The following is a 27,127-nucleotide window of genomic DNA, read 5'->3' on the forward strand; positions in this document are numbered from 1 at the left end:
AAGGGCTTAAGCCATGATTTCAAACTCCCTCCAGGTACAGGCTATCTCAGTAACTGAAAATCTTTCAACCTCAAGGGTTGCACCACGATGTGAATGACCATTATTACTCTTGGCAAAGGTACTGTGTTCTTGTAATGGTTGCTTGCTTAGCTCTAAATTTTGCCCAACTCAAGGACTGGGTGATTACAGGAGTAGAAAATGCCTGTCATTTCAAAAGCTTTCACCAATTAACATGGTCAAGATAAGCATGCCACACCAACCTTATTATTCTGGTTTGTTTTTTCACAAGTTATTGTGTCTGGTTCTTTTTGTAGAATCAATTTGGCTGATATTACATACCCTTCTAAGGAGTACAATTTTGAGCCATTCTTTTTAGCATTTGTGTGCGGTGGTCAATATTTTCTGGTTCAAGATGTGATTCCAAGTTCTCTTTCTTTCATGTGTTCGCAAAGATTGGTTTTAATTTACTGGAGGAGGTTAACAGACCTTATATCTGATGATCTGTCAAAATGGTGGAATTCAAGGACAAAATAGAAGAAAGGAAAGGAGCTTGGCATACAGAGGACTATCAGCTTCAGGCCACACTCCATTACATAATTCACAATCATGCTTGCGCAAGTTGACACACTGGGTCCGGTCATGTGAAGAGGACCCTTCAATGCCACAATTAAGACAATGATGCAAAGAATATGTAGCTGGATTATAATAATAAGAAAAAAAAACTTCTTTCCTTTATTTAAAGAAAAAAATCAAAGTAGAATGCTTCTGGATTTTTCTCTGTAAATGAAGGTAAAGGAGCCATAAATTAATGTCTCCAGAAGTTTTTCTTATTTTGTTTTCTTTTACATCCATTTTTTTTATTTTTCTTGTGTTTCTACTGTGGTATAATCGCTATAAAACTAACAGAAAAATTAGTTCTACCCTACCAAGAACAAGGAACTTAAGTGTCTCGAGATTTGGATGGACTGCACTTTGTTGGATCCTTCCCAGTCTGCAAGAGCACGTCATAATTAATGGATGCCAACTGCGACAGATTCTGCAAAGATTAACTTCCCTTGAGCAACCAAAACAGGCTTCAATTATATTGTTAATTTTTTTGACAAATATGCTTCACAAGTTTTCCATTCACAATTTCTAACATGAAAGATATTGGAGTTTTCTGTCCTCAAAAAAGTGTTGCTCCAGCATGTTTCACAAGCAGTGGAGGCTGGGGCACAAATATTGCCTCGGCAATGAAAGAGGTGATGAAGTGCCCCAATGTTGGGTGGTAATGGCTGTGATGGAGGTAGTTGCAGTGTGAAAGTACTGGTGGTAGTGATGGTGGAGTGGCAAAGATGAAGAAAAGCCAACGGTTTAAGGCAGTGATTTTGGCTTTCTTCCATTGTAAATAGTAGAGAAAAGCTTAATCTGATAAATTTCTTCTGGGCCCAATCAGAAACTGAGAAATAGAGTACCAATAATAACAAAGGTATCAATGGTTTTTTAACTCTTCAAAACTATTACTTGGCCCAGGCAGTTTGCCATTTCATGCTGAAAATACTTCTAAAGCAAGTGAAATCTTAAAATAAACTAAAGCAGTCAGTAAACATGCAAACATAAGGGATCGTGTGATTTCTTTTCCAAATTCTCATTTTTGTGGGTATGGTTCAAGTTGCTGCCAGTGCACCAGCATTCTCCTCCTAGATGTTGATAGAACCTCCTCCAGTTATGTATCACTAAGGCTACTTTAAATACCACCCCAAGAAAATACTCTTTCATTATTTTTCATATCACGTGTATATCAATAATTCTGGAATTGGGTGAATTGAAAGATTTTGAAGCATGTGTTCCTCCAAGAGAACAACTGGGAGGGTAATTATAACTTTAATCAATAATTAATTGTGACCCAACTTAGCAGCTCATTGTGCGTGTGTTTCTACTTGAAGTGTCTAATCCTATAAAATGCTTCCGTTTCCAGGAGAGAAGCAGTCATACCTTGAAAGAGAAGTTTATCAATGATAGGTTCAGAGGGGAAGAATCAAACTCCGCCAGATCACCGCATTCATCCATCTGGAGAAAAAGTTCATACAGAATAAGCTTCCAATCACAACTGCTGAAACTCATGACAAAGGAAAATATGTTTTGCATGTCTCACCCATAATTAAACAAGCTTGTTTCAACCTACTGGGTGTCACTTTTTTCTCAAGTTTTTAAGTGATTAGCTCCCAAGTTTTTAAGGGGACCAAGTGAGTCTTGTAATGGTAAAGAAGAATTATTCAAGTGATTAGCTATCTGACTTTTTGAGTAACTAACTGAGTCTTGCCATGGTAAAGAAAAGAATTTTGCATCCATTTCAAGCAGTATGCAGGGAACAAGATGAAAGCATATCAGTTCCTAAGCTGACAGAAACATGTGATATCAATACAATGACACATTCTCTGCTACTTAAGGTGTCACCATGAACAGGCACTATGCAATAGGCTATGCAGGCCATTTCGCAGATTAAGTATTGTTAGCCTACAATATATATATGCTGTTAGCAATAGCTTTTAATTTCTACCTTTACACAAAAGAAGTATTATTACTATGAGGCTGATTTTACTTTGGGGAACTGTACTTTAAAAATGTTTTTATATAAAATAATGACAATTTTGATATTTTAAAAATTTTCATTAAACAAAAATCTACTTTCTGCATCGCATTTAAGAAAAAGCATGAGTCTCCCTATTTTTCCAAAACAACTACATGTTGGGAAGTGTGAGGCTTACATTTAGAAGTTCTATTTAAACATTCTTAAAACTTGTGGTTGACCTTCAAAACACTCTTTTAACATTTAAGAAGCACTTCCAAACAAGGTTTAATTAATTTTAGAATATTTGCAGGAGGATGACTCTATAAGCATCACACAACATATCTCCTGCTGCTAAAGAATAGCACCATTTTGAAGCAAAAAATTATCAAATAATCAATTAATAAATTAGTAATCTTGGCAGTCTGCTAGAGAAATCACACGATTCATCAAGTTAGATTAATCTTTTTGTCACCAAGACAAACGTGCCATTGCATTTTATTTATTTATTTGTGTAAATATCATATCCAGAGGTAAAACAACAAAAATAGAAGACAACAAATCCTGGGAATAATCCTTATGAAGCAGGCAACAAGGTTAAAACAGTTCAGAGGCCTGTCAAATTTCCACAATTCTCACTTGCTTATTTAAAAGAAAATTGGTATTTGTCTAGAAAACTCAAGGCATTCAAATCATGGTTCACTTTCTTATGAATCATCATGATTGACTTGGTGTTGATCAGACCTTTGAATAAAGCCAAACAAGAAGATCCTGCAAGATGGCATTATGTCGAGGTTTCTTAATTGTAATTTTCTTTCCTTACAGAGTATTACTCTCCAAAATTTCTTTAATTACACAACATTAATATAACAGGGATTTATAAAGTATAGGCTCCTGGTAACTTTAAGAATCTAATCTTAAATTTGTGTAAAAATTAAATGCAATACTAGCTTTATTCAAAAAACCTTTCCAGCTAAAATCTCCAATATCAGTTATAATGGAAGTGAACTGTAATCCTCATATTAAATTCATGGACAGGAAAGTTGATAAATGATTTAAGTGGATTTACCTCAAGTCCAGAATTTGAGTATAGGTCACTAGAATCAGTAGCAGAATCACTACAGTCCTGTTCATCTGGCAACCCACTAGGAATTTGAGAGTACCGTGAAACGAAATAACTTGTATCATCTGCACTATCAGGCTGTGGTACAAAGACGGCCTACACACGGAATCAAGTTGTTTCGAAGTTAACAATTAGGAAAGAATGTTTTATAAGAAACAAAGTTCCCAGCCTAGATTTATTCATAAATATACACCATCAATTTTCATCCATTAATCACACATGTTAGTGCACACCTACACACATGCTGGAAAGAATGAAATTGTTGTAATGTTAAGTTGTTATGGGGCTGAAACAAACACCTTAGTGGTACAGATTGTGAACACACTAAGTGGCATGTTTGAAGTTTTGTGCATAAAAGAGCAAACAACTGTATCAATATACATAAAAGAAATATCTATTATTTGTTATTTTAAACATCAGATTATCGCTAATAGTACAAACCCAACAGTTTTTAATTTTATAACCTTCCTCTAAACCAAAAGGAATTCCACCGTTAAAAAGAAATCCATTACATAAGTTGCTCCTGTTAATGGTATCAGTTGTTTATGAATCATGTCAGCATAAGTTTTACTAAAAGAAATAATACTTTACAGTCATAAGATTTCTGTCCCAACCTCAAAGCATAAGCCATTCTGAATAATAAATAAAGAATGCAAAACACAAAATTGCTTCTTCCAAGTGTTTTTTTTTTTATCAATAAGTATAAGATTGTATTGCAAAGAGGCGCTAAAGAAGCGACCCACCAAATTACAGTATAAAGGGACTTACCCCCTTACATAAGGGCCCAAACATCAAAGGACAAGGCAAAACAAAAAAACCTCTCCCTTAACGCATACATACCCAGTCTATAAAATCTATTAAGGTCGAAGGACCATCTTTTATCCACAATTTGGATTCCGACCACAAAAAATACACAAAAGATGCTTTCAACTTTTGAATGGACAGCTCACAATCCTCAAAAGCAATTGAATTTCTAGCCTTCCAAATAACCCAAAACAAGCATATCGGTCCCAATTGCCACGCCACCTTCCTTTTCTTTCCCACAAAGGACCCCCTTCACCCTGAAAGGGTTTCCTTGACCGAACGGGGGAACACCCACGAAACACCAAAAAAGGAAAGGAACACCATCCATACTTCCCTCGTTTTTTCACAATGAATAAGAAGGTGATCAATTGTCTCCTCACTCTTATGGCAAAGGAAACACCTATTTGCCATAACCCAACCTCTCTTTTGCAAGCGATCCAAGGTTAGAACTCTCCCCCAAGAAGCCTCCCACGCAAAAAAGCTCAATTTGGGCTGCACACAAGAGTTCCATATAATTTTAGAAGGGAAAAAAGCAGGAGACCCCGGCTGCATAGTCCTATACAAAGATTTCACCGAGAAGTCCCCATCTTTTGATGCCATCCACTTCGCCTTATCCTCCTCATCCCCCCTAACCTTCTTCCCCTCCAAGCAACAAAATAGCCTTTCCACTTCTTCCATCTCCCAATCGTTGAAAGGTCTATTGAAACAAGGGTTCCAACTTGCCCCCTATTCCCCCCCGGCTGTCCACACTTCATTTACCCAAGCCTCTTTGTTTGAAGCTAAAGCAAATAAAGAAGGAAATACCTCGCTCAAAGGGATGGTATCACACCATTTATCTTTCCAAAACTTCACTTTCTCACCATCACCCACCACAAAGCCAACAAAAGGGGTCACTTGATGTCCCATTTTACTTATTGCCTTCCACAACCTAACCCCGTAGGCCTCCCTAGGCTCACAAGATCTCCACCCTCCTCTTTTCTCCCCGTACTTCCCTCTGATCACTTGGTTCCACAGAGCCTTTCTTTCATTTGCAAAACGCCACACCCATTTGCCAAGGAAAGCCCTATTGAAGGCCCCAAAATTCTTAACCCCCAACCCTCCGCTTCTTTTGTCTAAACAAACAATTGACCACTTAACTAAATGTGGTTTTTGCACTAGAGCCCCGCCACCCCACAAAAAGTCCCTTTGAATCTTTTCCAATCTGATTCTAACCACTCTAGGCATCTGGAAAATCGACATAAAATAAATCGGTAAATTTGCCAAAGTACTACGCACTAGGGTAATTCTCCCCCCTTTTGAAATGTACTGACGCTTCCACATAGCCAATTTCTTTCTGAATCTTTCTTCTATTCCATCCCACGCTGCAACACTTTTAAACGGGGCACCTAACGGCATTCCTAAATAAGTGGAAGGCAGTTTTCCCACCCTGTAACCAAACTCATCAGCCAACACTTCCACATTCTCGACTCTACCAACCGGAATCAGCTCACTTTTCTCCAGATTTACTCTTAACCCTGAAATTGCCTCAAACCACATTAACAACCAGCCCATATACAACAACTGCTCCTCCTTTGCTTCACAAAATATCAGTGTATCATCAGCAAACAACAAGTGTGATATTTGGACCCCTTCGCCTCTTCTTCCCCGAATCAAACAAGGCGCCAAAAACCCCCCATCCACTGCCTTCTTTATCAACACACTGAAAGCCTCCATCACCACTACAAAAAGGTACGACGACAAAGGGTCTCCTTGCCTTAACCCCCTTGAACTTTGGAAAAAACCCGTAGGACTTCCATTCACCATAACTGAGTACCTAACAGTGGATAGACACCACTTTATCCACCTGCACCATCTTTCCCCAAACCCCATCTTCTCCATCACTGCTAAAAGAAAATCCCAATCCACATGATCATAGGCTTTCTCAATGTCTAATTTACAGAGAATCGCCCCTCTATCGCTTTTCACAATGGAGTCAATTGCCTCATTAGCGACCAACACTGCATCCATAATCTGCCGTCCCTCCACGAAAGCGTTTTGGGCCGGTGAGATGACCTTGGCTAAAACACCCTTCATTCTATTAGCCAACACCTTAGCTAGCCACTTATATAACCCTCCCACCAAGCTAATTGGCCTAAAATCCTTCAAGTCTTCTGCCCCCCCTTTCTTAGGAATCAAGACTAGGAACGTTGCATTCAAACTTCTTACAAAGCTCCCGGACTCATGGAATTGCCTAAAGAAGTTCATGACCTCTTCTTTAACAAAATCCCACGAAAATTGCCAAAAAGCCATTGAAAAACCGTCAGGGCCTGGCGCTTTCTCTCCACAACAGCCTGACAAAGCCCTAAAAACCTCCTCCTCCGTGAAAGGCTTCTCTAGCCCCTCCATATCCCCCTCTTCCAACCTTTCAAACATCAAAGCGTCTAAACTGGGCTTCCACCCCCCCGGGTCTGCCAGCAGCCCCTGGTACACCCTGCACACCACCTCTTTGATCTCCCTTTCCTTATTGTACCATCTCCCGTTCACTTTGACTCTATTCATCTGATTCCTTCTTCTATGAGCATTAGCCATCTGATGAAAAAACCTTGTGTTTCTATCCCCCTCTTTCAGCCAAATTTCCCTGGACTTCTGCCTCCATGACGTTTCTTCTAAAAGGACCCACTTCTTATACATTTCTCTTGCCTCCTTCCTAGCTTCTTCCTCTTCCAAGGACAATTCGCGGACCCTCTCTTCCTTGTCCCAGAAATCCAAAGAATTCCACGCCTCTTGCTTCTTAACCTTAATCTGTCCGAAAACCTCTGTGTTCCATTTTTTCAGGATCGGCTTTAAAGCCTTTAATTTCTCGCTCAAAATGTAACTGGCTGTCCCACTAATCTGAATCCCCTCCCACCATCTCCTGAGCACCTCTTTGAAGCCTTCCTCCTTCAGCCACATGTTCTCGAATCTGAAAGGAGTGGGCCCTCTCGTCATCCCCCCTCCATCAAGAATAATTGGAGAATGATCTGATACTGGTCTAACCAAAACACCTTGAATACACTCCCGGAAATGAGCTTCCCAATCTTCAAAGATAAGAAACCGGTCGATTCTCGATTTTAAGAGATTATTAAAACCTCCACTCCACGTGAACATCCCCCCCTGAAGGGGTAAATCCCTTAACTCTAACTTCTCTATCACTTCTGTAAATCTCCTCATTGATGGGGACAGGCGACCTCCTCGACTCCGCTCAGTAGGGAATCTTATCATGTTGAAGTCGCCAGCAACACACCACGGTTCGTTCCACAGCCCTTTGATGGCCCCCAACTCGCTCAAAAACTCCTCTTTCTCCACCTTCACAGAGGGCCCGTAAACTCCTGAAAAAACCCAGCAAAAACCATCCTCAACATTCTTGAACCGGCAGGAAACTGAATAATTGCCCACCTCCATTTCCTCCAACTGCAGCACCCTATTGTCCCAGAACACCACCACTCCCCCCCCCCCCCCCCCCCCCCCCCTCCCCCCGCCGCACCCCTTGAATTCAAAGCCCCCCATTCCAGACATCTACCTACACCTAAACTCCTCACAATTGCACTCGTCATCTCCTGCAATTTTGTTTCCTGGAGACACACTAAATCTGCTTTCTGGGTTTTAATCACATCTTTAATCAATTTCCTTTTCTCTCTGTCATTTGCCCCCCTTACATTCCATGACACAATTCGAATCCTCATGTAACACACTCTTGATACTCCCTGTCCCCTCCTGACCCGCTATAATTAACCGACCATTCTAGTTTCTTCAACTCGCGGTCAAATCTTGAGGTTCTCTGTCCTTTCCTCTTTTTTCCGCTTAGATTCTCACTTCTATCTCTCCTATCCCTCATTTTATGGAGAAGTTTCAGAATTTCCCTCTCACAGCCCTCTATTGGCATCCCCAAACAATGGCAAAACTTTGCCAAACAGCTGTAATTTCATGATTCCATATTCTTTTCCTCTTCCTCGCCCCATTCCTTCCTTCCATCTTTTAGCGGGAAAAACCCACTCGTACTCTTCTCTGCCATTCTCTCTTCTGCCGGACGCATGCTTAGAGGGTTGATACTTGACCCCTCTTCGGCTTCCTTCAGAACGACCTCACGGCCACATCTCTCCTCCATCTCAAGCAAAGAGCCCCCCAACCCAGAGAAAGGAGAAGAAGAAGAAACGACCCCCCCATACGCAAACAGTCGAAGGTTTTAAGAGGGAATACCTGGTGGCTTCCTCCAAGAAGCATTCATCCGTTAATGAGCATCGCTTTGGTGTCCCTCTCGCCGCTGCTGGCCCTATCCCTCCGACCAGACTGTCTTCAGCGAAAAATTCCTCAGCTGGCTCAAGGCACGACGAAGCCCTAGCATTTACGCCGAGCTCATCCCAGGGGGTTTTATAAGCAAGCGGGGCCCATACTGAAGCTAGGATGGGCTGCCCCTCTCCTCCTGCCATTCTGGATCTGTGTTCCAGCCGGCCCAACCCATCCTTTTGAAAAGAAGATGGGCCATCATCTTGCCCATCTTTCTCTACCACTTTGGGCCTATTGTCCAAAAGACCCAGCCCATCCCGTTGCAATAAAGGGATATCCACCCTTGAAGCCCACTTCTCACCCCTATTATCCATCTGGCCCAAAAACTTTCTTTTAACACTTAAAGGACCTTCATGAGCAGCCCATTCCCCACCTCTGCTTGACTGGCCCCTTTCCCAACGAGCCCTTGACCCATTTATAACCTTTTGTTTTTCTACCCACGCCTCAGTACTCTCATGCTCCAGTCTTTGACTAATACTGGGTTGGGTCACTTCGTACCCAAACTTGCATCTATCAAGCCCATCCACGCAGTCTTTTTCACTTGAGCCCACCTCTCCTTCCTCCTTGCTATATCCTGCCAACCCATCAGCTGAAGCTCCCATCTTGTCGCCATCACACTTTTCTTTTCCCGTTCTTTTTCTGACTGCACCTGATCCATCAGCTTCAGCTGCACGCCATCCTTCCTTTTCCTCCCCACCGTTGTTCCCGGCGCGTGATTCCTCATTCCCTTTTTCCCTCATCCTTTCCCCTTCTCTCCATCTCAGATTCATCATCGACTCCACTGCAGAAACTTTAGGCTGCACCTCCCACCACAGGCGGACTGCATAGCAGAAGGACTTCACCACTAAATTCAAAGTTCCTGGAAAAAAATTTCCGCTATTCTTTACCAAAATCCTGGCCCATTGAAGTTGAGAAAGATTCTTTGTATCTTCATCCACCTTCACCAAACCTCCACAGCAATCACCAATACTTTTAAACATTTCTTCACTCCAACAGTGTAGTGGAAGTCCCACCACCCTTACCCAAACTTCTTTTGTTTGGTTTCCAACCTGTAAACACCCAGCCTCCTCACTCCATCTCTCTAAATGCAGCAGCCTATCCTTAAATCTACGCGTCCCCCTTTTTAATACCCTCTCTGCTTCCCCTTCATCTTCAAATTCCAATAAGAAGAAAGGTTCTCCTAGCTTCATCACCTTAACACCTTTCCTAAGATTCCAGCTGCGTTTCCCCCAGTTTTTAAACGAATCTAACTCCATCTCCATCACTGCCCCTTCCCACCTACCAACTAGGCAACGCCCCAAAACTTCCTCCCTCCTCCTCAATCCCCTGCCTCCTACCTGGAGCCACAGCTCTTCGCCTACCCTTCCAGCCGGTCCTTTAGCCACATCTAGGAAGCTTTTTTTCTCCCCCTGCTTCTTCTTACCACTGCACCGTTCTTCCTCATCATCTATTGTTGCATCCTTCTTTTTTGAACTGATTTGATTTGCTTCTGCACCTTTGTCTTCCTTTTTAGTAACTATCCCCAACGCCCTTAGCTTCTCGGCTAGAATGGCCCATCCTCCTATCACGCCCTTTCCTTCAGGAAAGACTAAACAGAATCTTTTAGCCTCTACGTCCACAACAGAGCATAAGACGTATCTTCCTACCCCGTTTACACGCCTCTCCAACCGGAACTTTCTTCCCTCTTCCTCCCAGACTTTAACCAATCTTCCTTTCTTTTCCTCCCTACAGCATTCTTCAAAGCATTCCAGTAGCTTCCTCAAGCTTGATGCCCCAAACCTGATCCAAGAGGAAAAGCCTCTACTCCTTTCCACAATGATACCTTTTAGTTTCCCTTTGATTTCCTCTATAGACACTTCAAACGTCTTCGATTCAATCGCTACCCAAAACTTTGCCATAACTAAAGTAAAAAAACTTGAAACTTGAAACCAGCAGTCAAACTGCAGATTTCACCTTTCTTCCATTGAGACTTTCACTTCTAGGTCTTGTGATACCCTCCATGCACACCATTTTAATCCACGTTGAAGCATCAAAATATCACCATATCACAAAAATGTCTCCATTACAAAAACCCATTTCCTCTCTTCCAAGTGTTATTCATCTATGAAATAAAATCTCATGATTGCTCTTCCAAGTGCTATTCATCTATGAAATAAAATCTCATGGTGCAACAATGAATGAAACAATGAACAAGTGGCACAAAGGCAGGGCATGTGATTCGTGTACACCATAATTGCAAGCATAAGAATTGTGTTCTTCATAAAGATCAAGAAGAGCATGTTCCTACCTTTTGTAATGCAAGGGTGTCCCAGTTAACTCCCTTGAAAAAAGGATGTGTTTTCACCTGTAAGAATGACCAAGACAGTTACAAAAAACCAATCTATAATACCTTAACATTGACTATCTAGTGCTTTAATACTGCAAACCTCTGACAATCCATTTGCTCCGAGGCGCAGATCTGGATCATGAATAAGAAACCTAGGAAGAAAAGGATCAAACCATGAGTATCATTTAATAATAAACCTCCATGACAGTAAAACATGCATACACATGGCAATCTGAATGCAAAGTTGTATAGATGTGAAGGTCAGAAATTACAGCATATCTTATTATACTAAACTTAAGGAACAAGAATTACAAGATACACCCTCTTAATCCACATACTAGGTGTTAGGGAGTGTGATTAATTGTTTCAGTATGATTACATATATAAAGAATTCATGCTGTCTGGCACATGCCAAACACACGTATAAACAATAGCACGTAATAGTAATAATGATAAGGACAATATAAAAACAACTCAATCCTCTTACTACATACAGAATCACACATGAATGTATGAAATATATGCAGCTTACAAAGTTAAGCTGTCAGGTTGTGATTTTAAATCAAATCCATCAGCATTTTGCAATTCCTAAATCATATATTTCAAAATTTACATATTATCATGACAACAAACTACTTGGTAAGTATTTTTTTTTTCCCTCTGAAACTGCAGTTTTCATATTAATATCATCGGTATAGCAATACTGTAAACTAATTTAATATCGAGAACATTATCCAAGTCCTTGAGTGTCCATGTTGGACTTCATTGACATACTGAGCTCTATGTAGTGTGTGGGAGTTGGTTTTTGTGTATCCCTCCACTTGGTATGGCCTCTTGGTGCCTTTGTATGTACTGTGTATAATTTAGTGCGCTCTTTTGTTAGGCTCTGTTAATATAATAGATATTTGCCTATCAAAAAAAATTATCCAAGTACTTGAGACACAAACTGATCAAACCATTTATAAAGAGGAACAATGAATTTCAACATTGATAACGTCAACCCAATACCATTACATAATAAAAAATAATTAAAAAAACCTCAAAGGCTCAAAACTGTACTAACCTGTTAATCAAGTCTTGAGCCTCATAGGACATATCACCAGGAACAGAAGGCCAGGGGATTTTCCTGTTAAGAATGTTGTCGAAGATTATCTGCAGAGTCATGAAAATGTTGGTCTTAAAAGGATATGGTTCTTATTCTAATTGGAGAAACTCTATTCATAAAAGAGAATGTGCTCATAGAAAGGCAGCCCATGTAAGGATGATTAATTAATACAAAGTTAATGGATGAATAAAATGCCTGCCAATTATTTAGAGCATATAAATGAAGTGTAGAAAAAGCACTAACAATCTAATGCAGTCATGCATCACTGTGGAAGTTATTGGGTAGCATCCGTGATAACATCTGGATAGGTTACTAGAAATAAACATTTTTGCACATTGTTAATGAGCAGTCGGCACTCAGCATAGAAATATAAAGGGCAGAAGAGGAAAATTCAGTGCATGGTGTAAGACAAGCTATATTGAAAACAGTTTTATTTCTCATCAAGTTCTACAAACGCAAAGCAAATCCATATAGCATGAATTTCTGAGGACTGAGAAGAGTGTGTTGATCATCAAATATTTTTTTCTCAAGCAGATGATATTTATCACTTACACAAGTCACATCAGAGGAACTGTTTCATGGATACTCACACAACTATACAAGCTTAGAAAGTTCATTTGGAAGGAAAACAGAAAAAGGTGGGTGGAGATTTGAGATACAAGTGTTGGACACTACTGTCCAGCACCGCACATAATGAAGGGAGGAAACAAAAAAATTGAAAGTTGTATTTGGCACATCCTTTTAATCATGTCAAGTTCCATCAACATGGGCGATCATGGATGTGGACATTACTAAGATATTTTAGTTACACTTTGCTTAACCTACAACATCAAGTGTTTTTAAATAATTTCCATTAAGGATTTCATGATCCAACAAACTGAAGATGCATAAACATTTGATCGAGTCTCCAATGGTCAAAAGGTATTTGCAGCTATGTGATGATTAAGATTATACTAAAAGAAAGTTTAAAGTTACTCACTGACAAAAGAGAACCCTGCATTGACATGAACATCCAAAGGAAAATCTATACAGTCGATTAGCACATTTCTGATATTCTTCTTAAGACATAAATAAATCTAGCAGGTTTTAAATGAGATATAGTTGTTCCAGATTCCAGTCAATAATATGAGCCATACATTGCAAGAGTTTCATATTAAATCCCTATTTGATAGAGTTTTTTCAACACTAAAAGCAATATTTTAAAATCAAATGAAAATTTAAGGGTATTCAGATAAAACTCTCAAAATGGGTTCTACACTCTCTAATGTGATTTATCTATGTTTTTGAAAAATAGAGAGACCCATGTTTTTCCTCAAACACGGTGCTGAAGTAGATTTTTGTTTAATCAAAATTTTTAAAAATTTCAAAATATGTTTATTTTTAATAAAAGAATTTTTTAAATACAGTTTCTAAACATAATATTCGATGGTGTAGCAACAGTAACTATGTCTTCTACTGCTTCAATTGATAACTTAGAAGTTAAAAGATAAGCCCAAGAGGCCCTAACTCTGACTAATTACAAATCCTGTCACTTAAATGAGATTCTAAAGAACCCAATTCAAAAGATAATAATAGCTTTATACCTTCTAATACAATCACCCTTCCATTCCTCAACATGCACTAGAAATTAGAGGGAAACAGACAGAATATTTCAGTATGAAGAGTTACCTCTGGATGCTCAGCGGTGAATGGTGGAACTCCAGTAATTAATTCAAATAGGATAATTCCCACTGACCACCAGTCCGCAGCATAACCTGCAGGAACACCCAGGAGGTCATTTCAGCTGTCCAGTATACTTGAACAATACCTGAATGCAGATTGTGTCCAAACCATGCTCTGTTCCAAGAAGGATTTCTGGAGCCAAGTAGTCAGGTGTCCCAACAGCTGATTGTCGATGTCTATCATCTGTTTGTTGAGTGTGCAGATTAAGGGAATCTAGAAAAGCATCAGTGCTTCCATCTGTCTCGGGCCCCGATAAATCAACTGTGCTGTTTATGAGGCCAATTTTTGATAATCCAAAGTCTGTTAGCTGGTAAAATAAGTAATGATTAGCATCACTAGCATGGAAAAGACTAATGCAGATATAAAATTCAAACCTACATGCTACGGACCATATACAAGGATAGTATAACAATGTATAATCCATTGGAGCCACTGTAAGGGAACAAATCTGACAATTCCTATTAGAAGGGCTTGTAGCTAACTGATTCATTGAGCTTTTGTTAAATGAATACGAGTTCAATGAGTTTTGTTCATTTGAAATCATATAAAATAAAAGGGCGACTGAAAACTGTTAGTCTATGAGTTCATAAGATAAATTTCTGTTAGACATTGCAAAAAGGAAGATTTAAAATAAAAAAGAAGCAATTATCTATAATTTTTTAAAAGCCATGTTTGAAAATCTAGAGGGCATTTCTGCAATTAACAGGGTAGCTGAAAACTTAAAATCAACTTTGTCCTCCTCTGGTTTGACAAAAATGAAATTCATGTAATGGGGTTTTTAGTGAAGAATGTTCTGAGCATGATTAGTTTTCAACAATATATGTGAATACAATAAAACCTCAACTCATAATATATGTAAATAGTCTGTTGAATCTATGCATGAATACATAAAACTGCAGTGCTTACTACCAAAACTACTATTTTATTGAAGTATCTAAACAATCAATCAGGAGCACAACAGAGCTCATACACCAGACCTTTATGTGCCCATCATGTGCAATCAATATATTGTCTGGTTTCAGATCACGATGCACTATGCCAAGAGAATGCAGGTATTCTAAAGCAAGGACCTGAAACAGGATAGCACCCACTCAAGGAAAGGTCAGGCAAGAACTAAATAAGCATATTCCAATGTTAATTTTCTTAATAAACCATCTTAGTGAAGGAATTTCCAACAAACCAGTTCTGCTATATATATACGAGCTACATCTTCTTCAAGGCAACCGAGTTTTCTGAGCAAAGAGTATAGATCACCTCCATTAAGATATTCCATAACCAAATAGACATTATCTCTACAGGTGAATGAATAAAAAAAGCGAACCTGCAGTAGCAAGACAATACATTCATATGAAATGTATACAATTCTAAAACTTAAAAGATTCTGGAAAGACAGTATTTATCTACTTGAGAAATTAACTCTAATGATTGAAGCACAAGAAAAGAAAGGATTAATAAAAAGATGCAGTAATTGGAAACTAAATCACATCTTCCAATTAGTAGCACATATATCCCAACATTATGAAGATATTTAAAGCAGGTGCAATTATATGTTATATAACCCACAACAAGCAAGTCTCATAACTAAAATAATTCCAGAAAAGAATATTACCACAAAAGGGTTTCTAACTGTAATAAGTATGTTACGCTCTGCTAATATCCGTTCAATATCATTTTTCCGTATCATATCCAATTTCTTGAGGACCTGCATAAGCAATGGATAATATCATCTCAAGATTCTAGACTGAAACAGGAAGTTCAAACCAACAAGTACATAAACCTAGAACATTAGATGCAAAAATTTTACAGCTGAAATGGCTAACTACTATATTTCAAAGCTCAAAAGCACGGCAGCAGAACTTTTTTCAAACAGTGCCACAATGTTGAAGACCTATGAAAGAAAATCGATACACTAAAGATAAACTCTTGGCATGTTTGTTTGTCAAATCAAAATTGAATGAGTAGATCCTGTTTCAAATAGAATTTGAAGGTCAGAATTTATCATCTGGAATATGGCCATTAGCAAATGGGAGTGATCACAAGAAAGGAGAGTGATGGGATCAATATCAGATTCCCTTGTAATGACACTCTCAAGCTGCTAGTTTTATTCTGGTCCAGAGAAAGACATGCTAATATACCATAATTTCAAGGGATGCCTAAGTGAACCCTAAAGGAAAACTAAGATTTTAGTGTATCTGTTGGCATTCCTGTATTAATTCCACTTAATGTTGACATGAAGCAGAAGATCCATTTCTTTTTTCTGCATCAAAACATATAATCTATTTCTATTGAAGAAATCCATTTTGACTGCTAACCAAATTTTAGGAAATCACTAGTTGTGGCCTCTGTTTGGAATAGGTTCCAAAGGTTAAAAAATCCAGACATAGTTTCATGCTGAAGTAATTTGGTAAGAGGATGAGTGATAATGTCAGACATGATAATCTCATAAAAACCCAAAATGCAATGTACTCATGGCCATATTATCCATTTTTGATACTCATATATCTTAATGGAAATAAACACTGAAAAAAAAGAGAATACTGGAACATGGTGTCAAATGTCATAGACAACAAAAAAAAGTTTAAAAGAACCTGGGTCAAGGTTGTGATGATGGACACTATCGCCTATAATTTAACAGATTATATGGCCCTAAAAATTAAAGTTGAATGACAATTCAAAACTTTGCTTTAACTTTCTAAAAGCATATAAATATTTTGAGACTCAAGGAAAGGAAAAAAGCTAAGGTCGGTTCACATTTTAAATGACAAACATTTTCCTCAACACCTCAGGTGACATTTTTTTGGCCTTCCTCTTGTACTCTTTAATCAAGCTGCATGACTGAAACTTCTAGACTTGACTCCCATCTTCCCATCTTGAACTTAATTGATGCACATCCAGCTTCTCAGGAATTCAGTCTTCTCTAGGTGTTAATACTTAATATTCACTATGTTAATTTTATGGTCATGTTTTCCACTATATGATGGCTGCAATCTGTGCATAGAAGGAAAGGTGCTTTGATGAAATGAAACCAAAAATGACAAATTGCTATTTTGGGTATTGGACTTCATGGGGATACTTGAAATCTCTAATGGAAATTAAGGGTTACCTGAAAGTCATAGCAAACCACTTATATATATATATATGCTTATTATTTTATTTCAAGTTTCTTTGTTGTCTTCTTTATATTATCCCTATGCCCAAATGAATTTGAAACTCCAAATATCTTTTCATCGGTTGAAGTGTCATAAAGTTTATACAAACACACACACGCACACATATGTAGAAAAGATCTAAAGGATTGAATGGCTCACCTTTATTGCAAATAAATCTCCTGTTGTTCGCTTTCGTGCAAGGAACACTTTACCAAAGGCACCTCTGCTAATTGGTTTGATAATCTCAAAATCATCAATGCTTGTCCGTTCTTTATGTAAGGGATGTAGAGGAGTTGACATTGTACTACTATGGGATGCATTATCAAACAAAAGCCTAGAGCTCTCCTTAATTCTGTTATCACTCTTGGGACTTTTTGTATCTGCTAATTCACAAGCGAGAATATACTTTTCTCTGTAACAGGAAAAATTACCTGAGAATTGTATTTGGTACAATAAAAAGATACTTTCCTTTGAAAACTGAGGTATTACCTTAGAAGATTCTCTATCCGGCCTCCAAATGTGTCTATTACAAGAGATTTGAGCTTGGTATTCTGTAAAACATCCTGTAAGTCTTCCATACAGGCGAGCAAAAAGTCACAGGATCCTTCTTTAGATAGATCTGTGCCTGCCACACAGCGGGCAATGTCTGCAAGGTCAGCCATCTGTGGAAGAGAAATTGAATTACCAGAGTTTGAATTTAAATGAATACTTGAATGGCTATAAAGCATATGTCTGAAGAGACCTTATAAAGGGAGACAATGAATGTATCAAAATATAATAAATACGTGACAAGAAAAAAGAAAACAGCTAAATTTTTTGACAGAAAGAGTAATTAATGAAGTTCCAATAAGAAATTCACTTTTAACTCCTCAACTTCCCACAAATTTCTGGGCCCACTACACCACAAGTGTGGATTCAAGTTGACAAGCAACCACTTTTTACAGAAGGTTCGGTTGATTAAATTCTACCCTTCCAGACCTTTGAAAACCAAACTTGAGTGGGTAATGGATCTAAGTAATATGCTGACCTTAATACAGATTTTAGTTCCTTCACAGTATACCTTCTCAAAATTATTATCAACCATGTAACATACAACATAGGAAGGAAACAAGCAAAAAAGCAGGTAAAGGAGAACACAAATTTTATAAATGTAATAAATGCAGCAAAGGAAAAAAACTGAGTGTTCTAACTGGGAGGTTTCTTTATAAATAAATTCAAATCCCCCTAACACATGAATGCAGTCTACTCTCCAATAAACCCATGCTTTTGTATACAATCTACAAATTCACAGAATCACAAAAGGATGGTTTGTCATTACTCAAGCTTGGATAATGGCACTAAACTAATCTCGCCTGGTATACATTGTTAACTTATTACCTAATAGATTGAGTTTTTGGGTTATACTAGCATCTTAACATGGTTTCAGAGCTTGTTCTTGTTTCTAGAGGTCTTGGAGAGTCTCTCTAAGTATTTATTTCTCTGTGATCCATTGATCTGTTGCATGCTTCTCCAGGTGTGGATTAGAGTCCTAAATGAGCAGTAATGTTAACCTCATATATATTATAGGCTCATTACCTAAAGCTTAAGCCTTTGTATTAGATTGGTTACTTAAATCTAGTTAATGGTGTGCAAATAAGAAAAGAAACAGAATTAGGCTAATTGGTAATTTAACACTAATTAATGTGTGCAAAACAAGAAAGGAAAGAGTAATGGTTAAATTGGTGTATAACACTAATTACTAGGTGCAAACAAGAAAAGAAAAACTGAATTTAAGGGGAGAAACACAAGTCTTTAAAATTTGAAACATGAATCTGCCTTGAGCAGAATGTTAACTTCTGACTAGACCTTTTTTTTCCTCTTGTTCTGTACTATTTTGAATAAGAATTCTGCCTAACCTTAAACCTTTATCTCTAAACCTATTAATCTCAAAAGCCATAAAAGAAGCCATCTCAATGCAGAACTGTGTAAGAGTATTCCTGAGGGTGTGACAATGTCTAATATAGTGATACTATTTGAATGCATTAAATTGAACAAAGATTTTCAAGTCAGCAAGCAAATGCCAGAAATATCTGGAAGAATATTCTTTATTGTAACACATCTAGGTTCTGATCTTACATATAAGTTAATTAGAGATCAAAATATGAGAAAGAAACAATAAGAGGTATTTTTTAGCCACGTGAATGGTGTTCAGAAATCTTCTGTTGCTTAATATAAGATAAGCTTCTTTTACAAAATTTCTCATTCATCATTTTTAGTAAATTACATGGGGCATATTTTAAGTGAAATTATCCCATAACAATAACATTTATTGAAGGTACCTAAATTGTCACAAGAATGACAAACCTGTTGCACATCCTCCAGCTTAGAAGGATTGTTGTGCTCTAGCCAGAATAAGTCAAAATGACCTGCTCTCGGGGTATTTGTGGAGGACATTGATGTCATGCTTCCAGTTGAGGAGGGTGCACCATACTGGCTAAGCTTTGTACCCCAGTGGCCCTTCAAGTTAAGGGGGTTTGTAAGGTAGGAATCATCTATGCAGGCAGTGTCCATCTCATGAAGGTCCTCAAACATCCCTTCCACACCTTTATTTCGCCACTCACTTATCTTGGGAGAACAACCTTCAGATATAACAGCAGAGTTTGTAATTTGCATTCTTGAATTTTCAGGGCTGCAAAATGATGCCTGAAAATTCAGATTACGTGACTCTATAATTTGTTCCAAAATCTCAGCAAGTTTTGAAAGGCGTTCATCTATATCTAGATATTTTAAATCACACTTATCTGCATAAGCACATATATAAGAATGAGATTCCAAATGAGAAGTAGGAACATTTTCCTCACATATCCGACAAATTACCGAATCAGATCCATCTAAACCCCGTTCTGGCTCATGAAGAGAGCCATCCTCAAAACTGTTCATTGACTTCCCAGGGTAATCACCATCTTGTTCAATATGTGGAAGGAAATCAATTTGAGAATTTTGAGACAGTGGCTTTTGTACCAAAACCATGCTATCTTTTCTAGAAGTTATACCACTCTTGTCAGCTGGCTCTTCAGACCTGCACCAAGTTTGCTCAAGGAGAGAAGATACCCTGTTTCGCCACTGTAATTCATGTTTGGCATCACTCTTCCCATTACTATCATAATCTGAGCCAGAATCAACAATTCTGGAATAGGGCGCCCAGTTCATTTCAACAGCAGGAATGCTCTCCAAACACTTTGTGAAGTTATGAAGAGATTTCTCATCAATCGGCTCACTGTCTTTCTGAAACCGCAACAGTCTAGTACAGCGTGTCAATATAAAAAGCATGCGTGTGAAGAGCCACTTCAGAAATGCCGTTTGACAATGTTGCCTTTTCTCCGTCAGACCTTGGACAATTGTTTCACATTTGATGCGAAACTCAGATGGAGTCATTTCCATACATTGCTGAGCAAGAATCAGAAGACCTTCTGCCATCTTTTGTCCTGGGGATGAGTCATTCCTCTGAAGTGCATCCATGATATCCCCAGTAAGACTAGACAGCTCCACATTCACCACTTCTTTAGCAGCATCAAATCTTGAATGCAATGATCCCAGAAGCTCCTGAAGATCAACTCAAAAAAATAAAACAAAGACAAAAAAGAATACTATAAAGAATATTACACACACACACATGAATGAATGAATGAGAGAGAGAGAGAGAGAGGCAAATTAGTCATAGCTAGCTGAATTCTAGCAGGTTCTGATCCTTTTGTTTAAATACATGCAAGTGCCCTACAAAAAGGACAGATTTTAAGTTTAACCTTGTCAAAATGCAGCTAAATGGTCCTAAGATTTAACCACTATCTGGTTACAATATTGAGAATAAATAATGTTTTGCAGTTCTAATAAGCATTTTTTTTATTGGTCATATGAAATTAGTGATACAATAGAATACATTTGCCAGAAAATTTTTTCTTTGAACTAGAAATGGGATGGAAAGAAAATATGCATTAATACATGTTTGAAACACTGCTTAAAAGCATGGAATAGGATATAAAAATCCAACATTTGGTTGACAATTGAATTGAATGAGTGGAATCACTTATCTGGGTCTTTCTCACATTCCCCTCTATATTGGATTAATTCCTATTATGGAGATGGATGTAAATAACCAATAATCATAAATACTTTCCTTTATGCTATTGTCCTCCATATTCTAGCTCTTTCGGTCTTATGTCAATCAATTTCTAATACTAAAAGTCATGATCCAAAAAACTAAACCTCTGGTGTGAAGGAGAAAGGAATTAATCTAAATATTTATATTATGATATAATTTAAAACAACATTAATATATAATATAACATCCTAAATGTATAACTTGTCCAAACACCTAATACCACATACCAAATGTGGCCTAAAATGACAATTGCAGAAAAGTTTTCCTTCTACACATCACATATACATATATATACAGGGAGAAAAAAGATAGAGAGATGTGTGGTCTAAAAAGTTTTGCTTCTTTTTAAGGATTGCATTTCATTCTAGACTGATTCTCTTTCAAAAATTCATCTATGACATTGGGCTTTTTTCCTCTGATCCCAGGTTCATTATTACAGCTCTATGGCAGATAACCATATAGGTCAGCAGAATACCATGTATAGAGTTTTTGTTTTTTTTTTAATCATTTAAGCTATCATTTGATTAATCTGATCATATACATTCTGTTAGGCTTGCAAGAATGCCACTCCTCAGGAGATGATGGCTCAAGAAATGAATCTTTGAATAGGTGTGTATGCATCAGTACGAGCTTTGCCTCAGGATGGCTATTGGTATGCCTCGAGATGAGTGTGGATGTCTTGGGATCATTGTGATGTTGAATGCGATAAAAGGGTATAACCACACCCTCACCGATACCTAATTGGTTTTTCAAATGAGATAACTAAAACCTTGAGCCAATAGAACCACACAACCAATATTAATCCTTTTATGACATTTTTCTTAGGGAGCATTGTTGGTGCATATCTAACAATCCTTCTCCCAATATGACCCAAGATATGAACTTGACCTTGAAATCAATGTTATGTCAAATGCTATAAAAGGGCATAGTCACACATTCATTGATGGTCAATTGATCTCCAAATGAAATACTTAAAGTCTTGGGCCCACACAACCGCATAAAGAAGTTTAAATAGACTTTTAACTTGACCTTACTGGGTCAACCAATATTAGTTCTTTAATGACATTCTTTCATGTCGAGTATCATTGTTGGGTAACTAAAATAAAATCTAATGTTTTCATACATATATTGTTTTCTTCGATAAAATAACATCAATATGTGTATTATTGCTTGTTTTATCATTTTTTGAAAAAAATTTCAACATTTTTTGTAAGTTTTAATCAATTTCTGTCTCACAAACATTTTTTGTCTAAATTTACGTATGATATTTCTGATATCTCCTGATACTTTCATAAAACTCAGTCGCCAATATTTATGCAATTTATGATATTTTAATCCTTGGGTTAGCATAATCATTTTATAACATTGAAGTCACTCATCTTGAGCCTTAACCATCCCAAGGAAACACTAATCTCAAGGGTCATACTCACCCATCCCTAGGCTCCTAACTTTGAGCTATCATGTTTTGAGAACTAGCATTGTTGCATGCTTAACAATCCCTTCCTTGGGGCACACCTATCAAGGGTTTCAAGTAATGACATTGTTGTATACCTAGCAGCCACCACACCTCCTCCCAAGTAACACTAATCTCAAGGGTTGTAAGATATACACACCCATTCTTGGGCTCACTTCTTTCTCATCATGGCACTCTTGTAACTCAAACCCAGAACATGCCTTTGGTAGTACTTTTTAAACCTAAGGTTTAATCATCTCAATTCAAAACCAATTGGCTACTAATGTGTTCAAGCTAAACCTTTTTAATGGTTCAACATCACGTTCACCATCATCACAAGTCATTGACACTCATATCCAAGCAGTAAAACCTATTTTGGGTCCATTTCTTTCCCGAGAAGTCAATATTATTCCATACCTAACAATCACTCTTTCAACATGACGTACTTATGACTCAAGTCCATGACCTAACTCTCGATACCATATGTTGGCTCTAAGGCTTTAGTCGTCACATCTGAAACTAAATGGTTGTTAGTGATGACGTGGTTGTACTCTTTGATGGCATTCAACATCACATTCATCACAATGCATTCACACTCATCTTGAGGTATCCAGACACATCCTAGGTTAATTTCTTTAACAGGAAGTAGTATTGTTGCAAACCTGGCATATTCAGTCAATGTTCTAGAAAGGCAAGGATAGGGCAAAGCATTACAACCCCATGCTCCCTCTTTATTTCAAATGTTCTTTAATGAACACCTACCACAGAATTACATATATTTTAAACCCAAAAACGCCTCATAATTCTAGTTGTTATTCTCATTCTTAATTCTTGACGGTAAATCTTGAAAAGATGGAAAGATTTAAGCCATGTAAACATCATACTTTTTAAACCTTAGAGAAGATGAGGAAAACTACAAAATTATATACAAAATAAAAAAATAGATAATAGTTGATCATGTATAGATGAGGTGGGTGTTACTGTGACGTTTATGTCTAACTCAAAAAGTTTACCTTCAAAGCAATGAAAAACTGTTAAAGGGCATGATATGCATTGTGAGTCGAAATCCTAACAGATTAAACTTGTAGAAAAATTGATTTTCCAACATGATATCAAAGCCTCACTTAGCAGAAAGCCATGAGTTCAAAACCCACTGCATGTTTATTTCCTAAATTTACTGAGCTCACGTTCAAACCCAAAGGATTGAGCTCATGATTTATGGGTTTGTCTGTCTCTCCCCATACTGGTATGAGGCCACAAGTGAGGGAGGGTGCTAGAGATGACCAACAAAAATTACTGTATAAAATTCGAGATGATCTTAAGGCCTGATACAGTAGTCAAACAGTCAAGAAAAGCAACAAGTTTTTACCAACACTTCTGCATCAACAATTTAGCAATAAAATTGCTTCATTTTAAGGATGCTAACCAAAAGGATCAGATTTAGCATTCTCGGTTACTGCAATGGCTTGCAAAATCTAACCAAGTTCTTGTTCAAGCAACTATAGAGATACCTTCAAATCATTGTAGCTATGCGCCCGAGGATGGGAAGGTGGAATGCCACCCTTTGGTCCTAACTCATGTGAAAAACTTTTTAAACCTTTTGGCACTTTAATACTGCTTAAGCCCTCTGGTGAAGATTGTTTTCCAGTCAAATGCTTCCCCTCCTTCCATTGTTTAGTTCTTGTAGAACCTTCCTTGTCGGGTGCCTTGACTTTAGAGTTACTGTCCTGTCAAATTAGGAACAGGGCTTGATTAAAATTATAAGCATAACATAAACCATCGTTTGCTTTGTAAGGAAAAGCTCACCTGAACTTTTGGAGGAACATCATCAAAACCTTGACTGGAATCCTTGGAAAGATGTGAGGTGAACCACCGAGCAATCTTCTTTCCTTTATGGAATCCTGTGGCAGTTATAAAACCATTAAGTTTTTATAAAGTTTCTGCAATTCTTTTACTATGTAATCAAAAGGTTTTGGTAGAAGAACTAGAGAACAAAGAACACTGAATTGGATAGAAGATGGCCCTGGATAAAGTTGAATGGTGATAAAGATTCACTTGCCTAACTTCAAGTAATTGAGGATTAAAGCTTAGAGTTCAGTTTAAAGCAAGCAATTGACCATAAATTTGCTACAAACAACATGCATCTATATGACCAGAAAAAAATTCTTATTTCTGTGGTAACTGTTTTTCCTCCATAGGAGGGGAATTTCAGTCAATTACAATTTTTCTGCAGAGACCATTATCAAGCACTTCTTTCAAGAATAAAGTTTCGTTGCTGGGAGAACTGCGGAAAGGAAAAGAAGTGAGATGTTTAGAAAATTATTTTTTTTCCTATTTCTTTGGTTTCCGCGAAAGAAAAATCAACTCAATTAAACCAATACGCTCGATCGACCGGCGGCTTTGCTTTTTCTCGGCCCCAAACAATGAAAGAACTTGTCTTCAATTTTTCTAATTTTTTTCCTGTTCCGATATTTTCTCGGCAACCAAACGGAACCAAGCTGAATTAAGAAACTCAACAAAAAAGCACAAGAATCAAAACCGTAAACCTTCTATAGAGCCAGCGAATTTTGCATGTCCTTTGTTATGCTTCTGATTCGCTGGCGGCCTTGAAATTCCACGAGGCCGCGACTCATGAAACTTATCGTCATCATCGGGTTTCCAATTCAGTTGATCCTTGGAAGACTCTCGACGAGTCTTGATCCGATTCAACCCGGTCGGAATACCGATTTCTGTTGAAATATCTCCACCGCTTCGAATCGGCTCCGCCATTAACAAGAATAATTGGAGCCAATTTAAAACGGAAATTAACTGATACGCTGAGTTCCGTTGGCGGCCACGGAGGCAGAGAGCTGAAATAGTCTGGTGAAGAAAGATAAACAAATCAAAAATAGAAAAAGGAAAAAATTTAATATAAGAAAAGAAAAAAGAAAAAAAACGCACAAAAGGGAAACCGGCACTTGCTTCCTACGACTGACACCTGTCCCTGGGAAGGCTAATTTCTCATTTTCTCGTAGTGGACTGAGCACGCGATTTAGGCGTTTTGACTTATCGCAAATGGTGGATTAGCTAGACTCGTCTTTTTGATCTGCATCGTTGAGAGTGGAGAAACTCGTGACGATATGACTTAAAACCACTGGCGCTGGAGTGCCGCGTGGAAGCCACGTGGTTTTGGATGACGGGGTTAGGTTGTGGGATGACGTGTGAAAAGAAGGCGGTATTTTTGTTGTGGCCGTTGGAAGTTGGAATGAGATGTGGACAGTAGACTACAAAAAACTGGTACTGGTGGAGGTTGGTTTTGGGGCGTTCTCCAGTCTCAAGTCCATCATGGGTCTTTCCTTTTTGGGCTCAAAATATTGGGCTTGCACACAAGCCTACCCCGTACTAGTCACAGTTGGACCCACCATGCCCAAGGCAACTTCCAATTGACTTCCTCGCTTTTACTCGGTGGCTGCCGTGGCAGATTCTCTTTTTGTCTCTTATTTCGTTTTGGTTTTTTTTCGAACAAATACGTTGAAAATGAAACGTGATAAACAATTATGCCATTTCATACTTGACAGTTGAGGATCGGGTTGCCAAAATGCCTTTTGTGGATTGGCATGGAATCATTAAGAACGGGGCAATTCGCCTAACTCAGAAGTCAGGACGGAGACAGAAGAGGCTGAGCATGAAAAAGGAGGAACCGCGTGATCAGTTTGCATTATCATCGTCTAGGGATTCATTACCAAACCAATTATCTTGCCCTCCTGACCTACTAAACCTTCAGAGCATATCCTATGGAACTTAAATACAGCAATCCTGGCTCACTATTTGAGCAAAACAACCAAGGTACAATTTAACATACTTCTACCTTTAGAATTTTTAGAAGTAAAAAATATAAATGATTTTTCAATTATATGTTTAATTTATATAAATATTAAATGTGTTTATACACAAGAAAAAAATTTAATGATTTTTTTTTAATGATTTCTGAGTGAATTTTCAGGAATTAGATATTAAGATTTTTTTATTTTTTATTTTAAGTATGGAAATAAAAGTTGAACGGATGTAAATTTTTTGTCTGAACCAGTTACACATGGATGGATCTACTTAATCAAAATGAAAAAAAAATAAAAAAATCATCTGGGTAAATTAAGGCGGGCCAAACCCAATGTTCACTTTCTTGATAATGGTCATAAAGTGAATCGGTTTTTAAAAACAAAGTTGTGAAGTGGGAAAGGAAAAAGGAGAGGGAGGAAGAGAGAGGCCAAGGAAACGGAAATAAGGTTGTGAGGAGGAAAGGAGAGAGCGTGAAGAATGTAAAATCTGTAAAATAAAGATAAGAAAATATTTGATGAATAGAGCATAAGAAGATACTATTGTTATAGATAATTTTTGTGTTTTGTTACATTTAGATAACAAAGTACAATATTCAAAATATAAAATAGAAACCTAATGTGAATTCTTTGATGCAATATGTT

At 37.8% G+C, this 27,127-nt stretch overlaps 1 protein-coding gene across 3 annotated transcripts; it reads right to left on the reverse strand.

Moving 5' to 3' along the window:
* Positions 1-676: 676 nt before the first annotated feature.
* On the reverse strand, positions 677-25,529 carry LOC100259179 (probable serine/threonine protein kinase IRE4). 3 transcript variants are annotated; one of them, XM_019216512.2, is made up of 18 exons: positions 25,217-25,529; positions 24,477-24,571; positions 24,182-24,397; positions 19,936-20,661; positions 19,423-19,761; positions 17,569-17,741; positions 17,239-17,491; positions 15,540-15,632; positions 15,111-15,251; positions 14,908-15,000; positions 14,039-14,237; positions 13,877-13,962; positions 12,167-12,255; positions 11,204-11,255; positions 11,065-11,121; positions 3,618-3,767; positions 1,975-2,049; positions 677-1,036 (listed from the first exon to the last, which is right to left on the reverse strand). In XM_019216512.2, exons 1-18 carry the CDS (start codon positions 25,437-25,439, stop codon positions 941-943), a joined length of 3,156 nt encoding a protein of 1,051 aa, XP_019072057.1. In that variant the 5' UTR covers positions 25,440-25,529; the 3' UTR covers positions 677-940. The 3 variants fall into 3 exon arrangements, with proteins under 3 accessions (XP_019072057.1, XP_002282958.2, XP_019072058.1); XM_002282922.5 differs by having other exon boundaries at positions 19,423-20,661; XM_019216513.2 differs by having other exon boundaries at positions 19,423-20,661; positions 24,182-24,392; positions 25,217-25,333.
* Positions 25,530-27,127: the final 1,598 nt, after the last annotated feature.

Source organism: Vitis vinifera, chromosome 18, assembly GCF_030704535.1.
Source record: "Vitis vinifera cultivar Pinot Noir 40024 chromosome 18, ASM3070453v1".
Classification (NCBI taxonomy): domain Eukaryota; kingdom Viridiplantae; phylum Streptophyta; class Magnoliopsida; order Vitales; family Vitaceae; genus Vitis; species Vitis vinifera.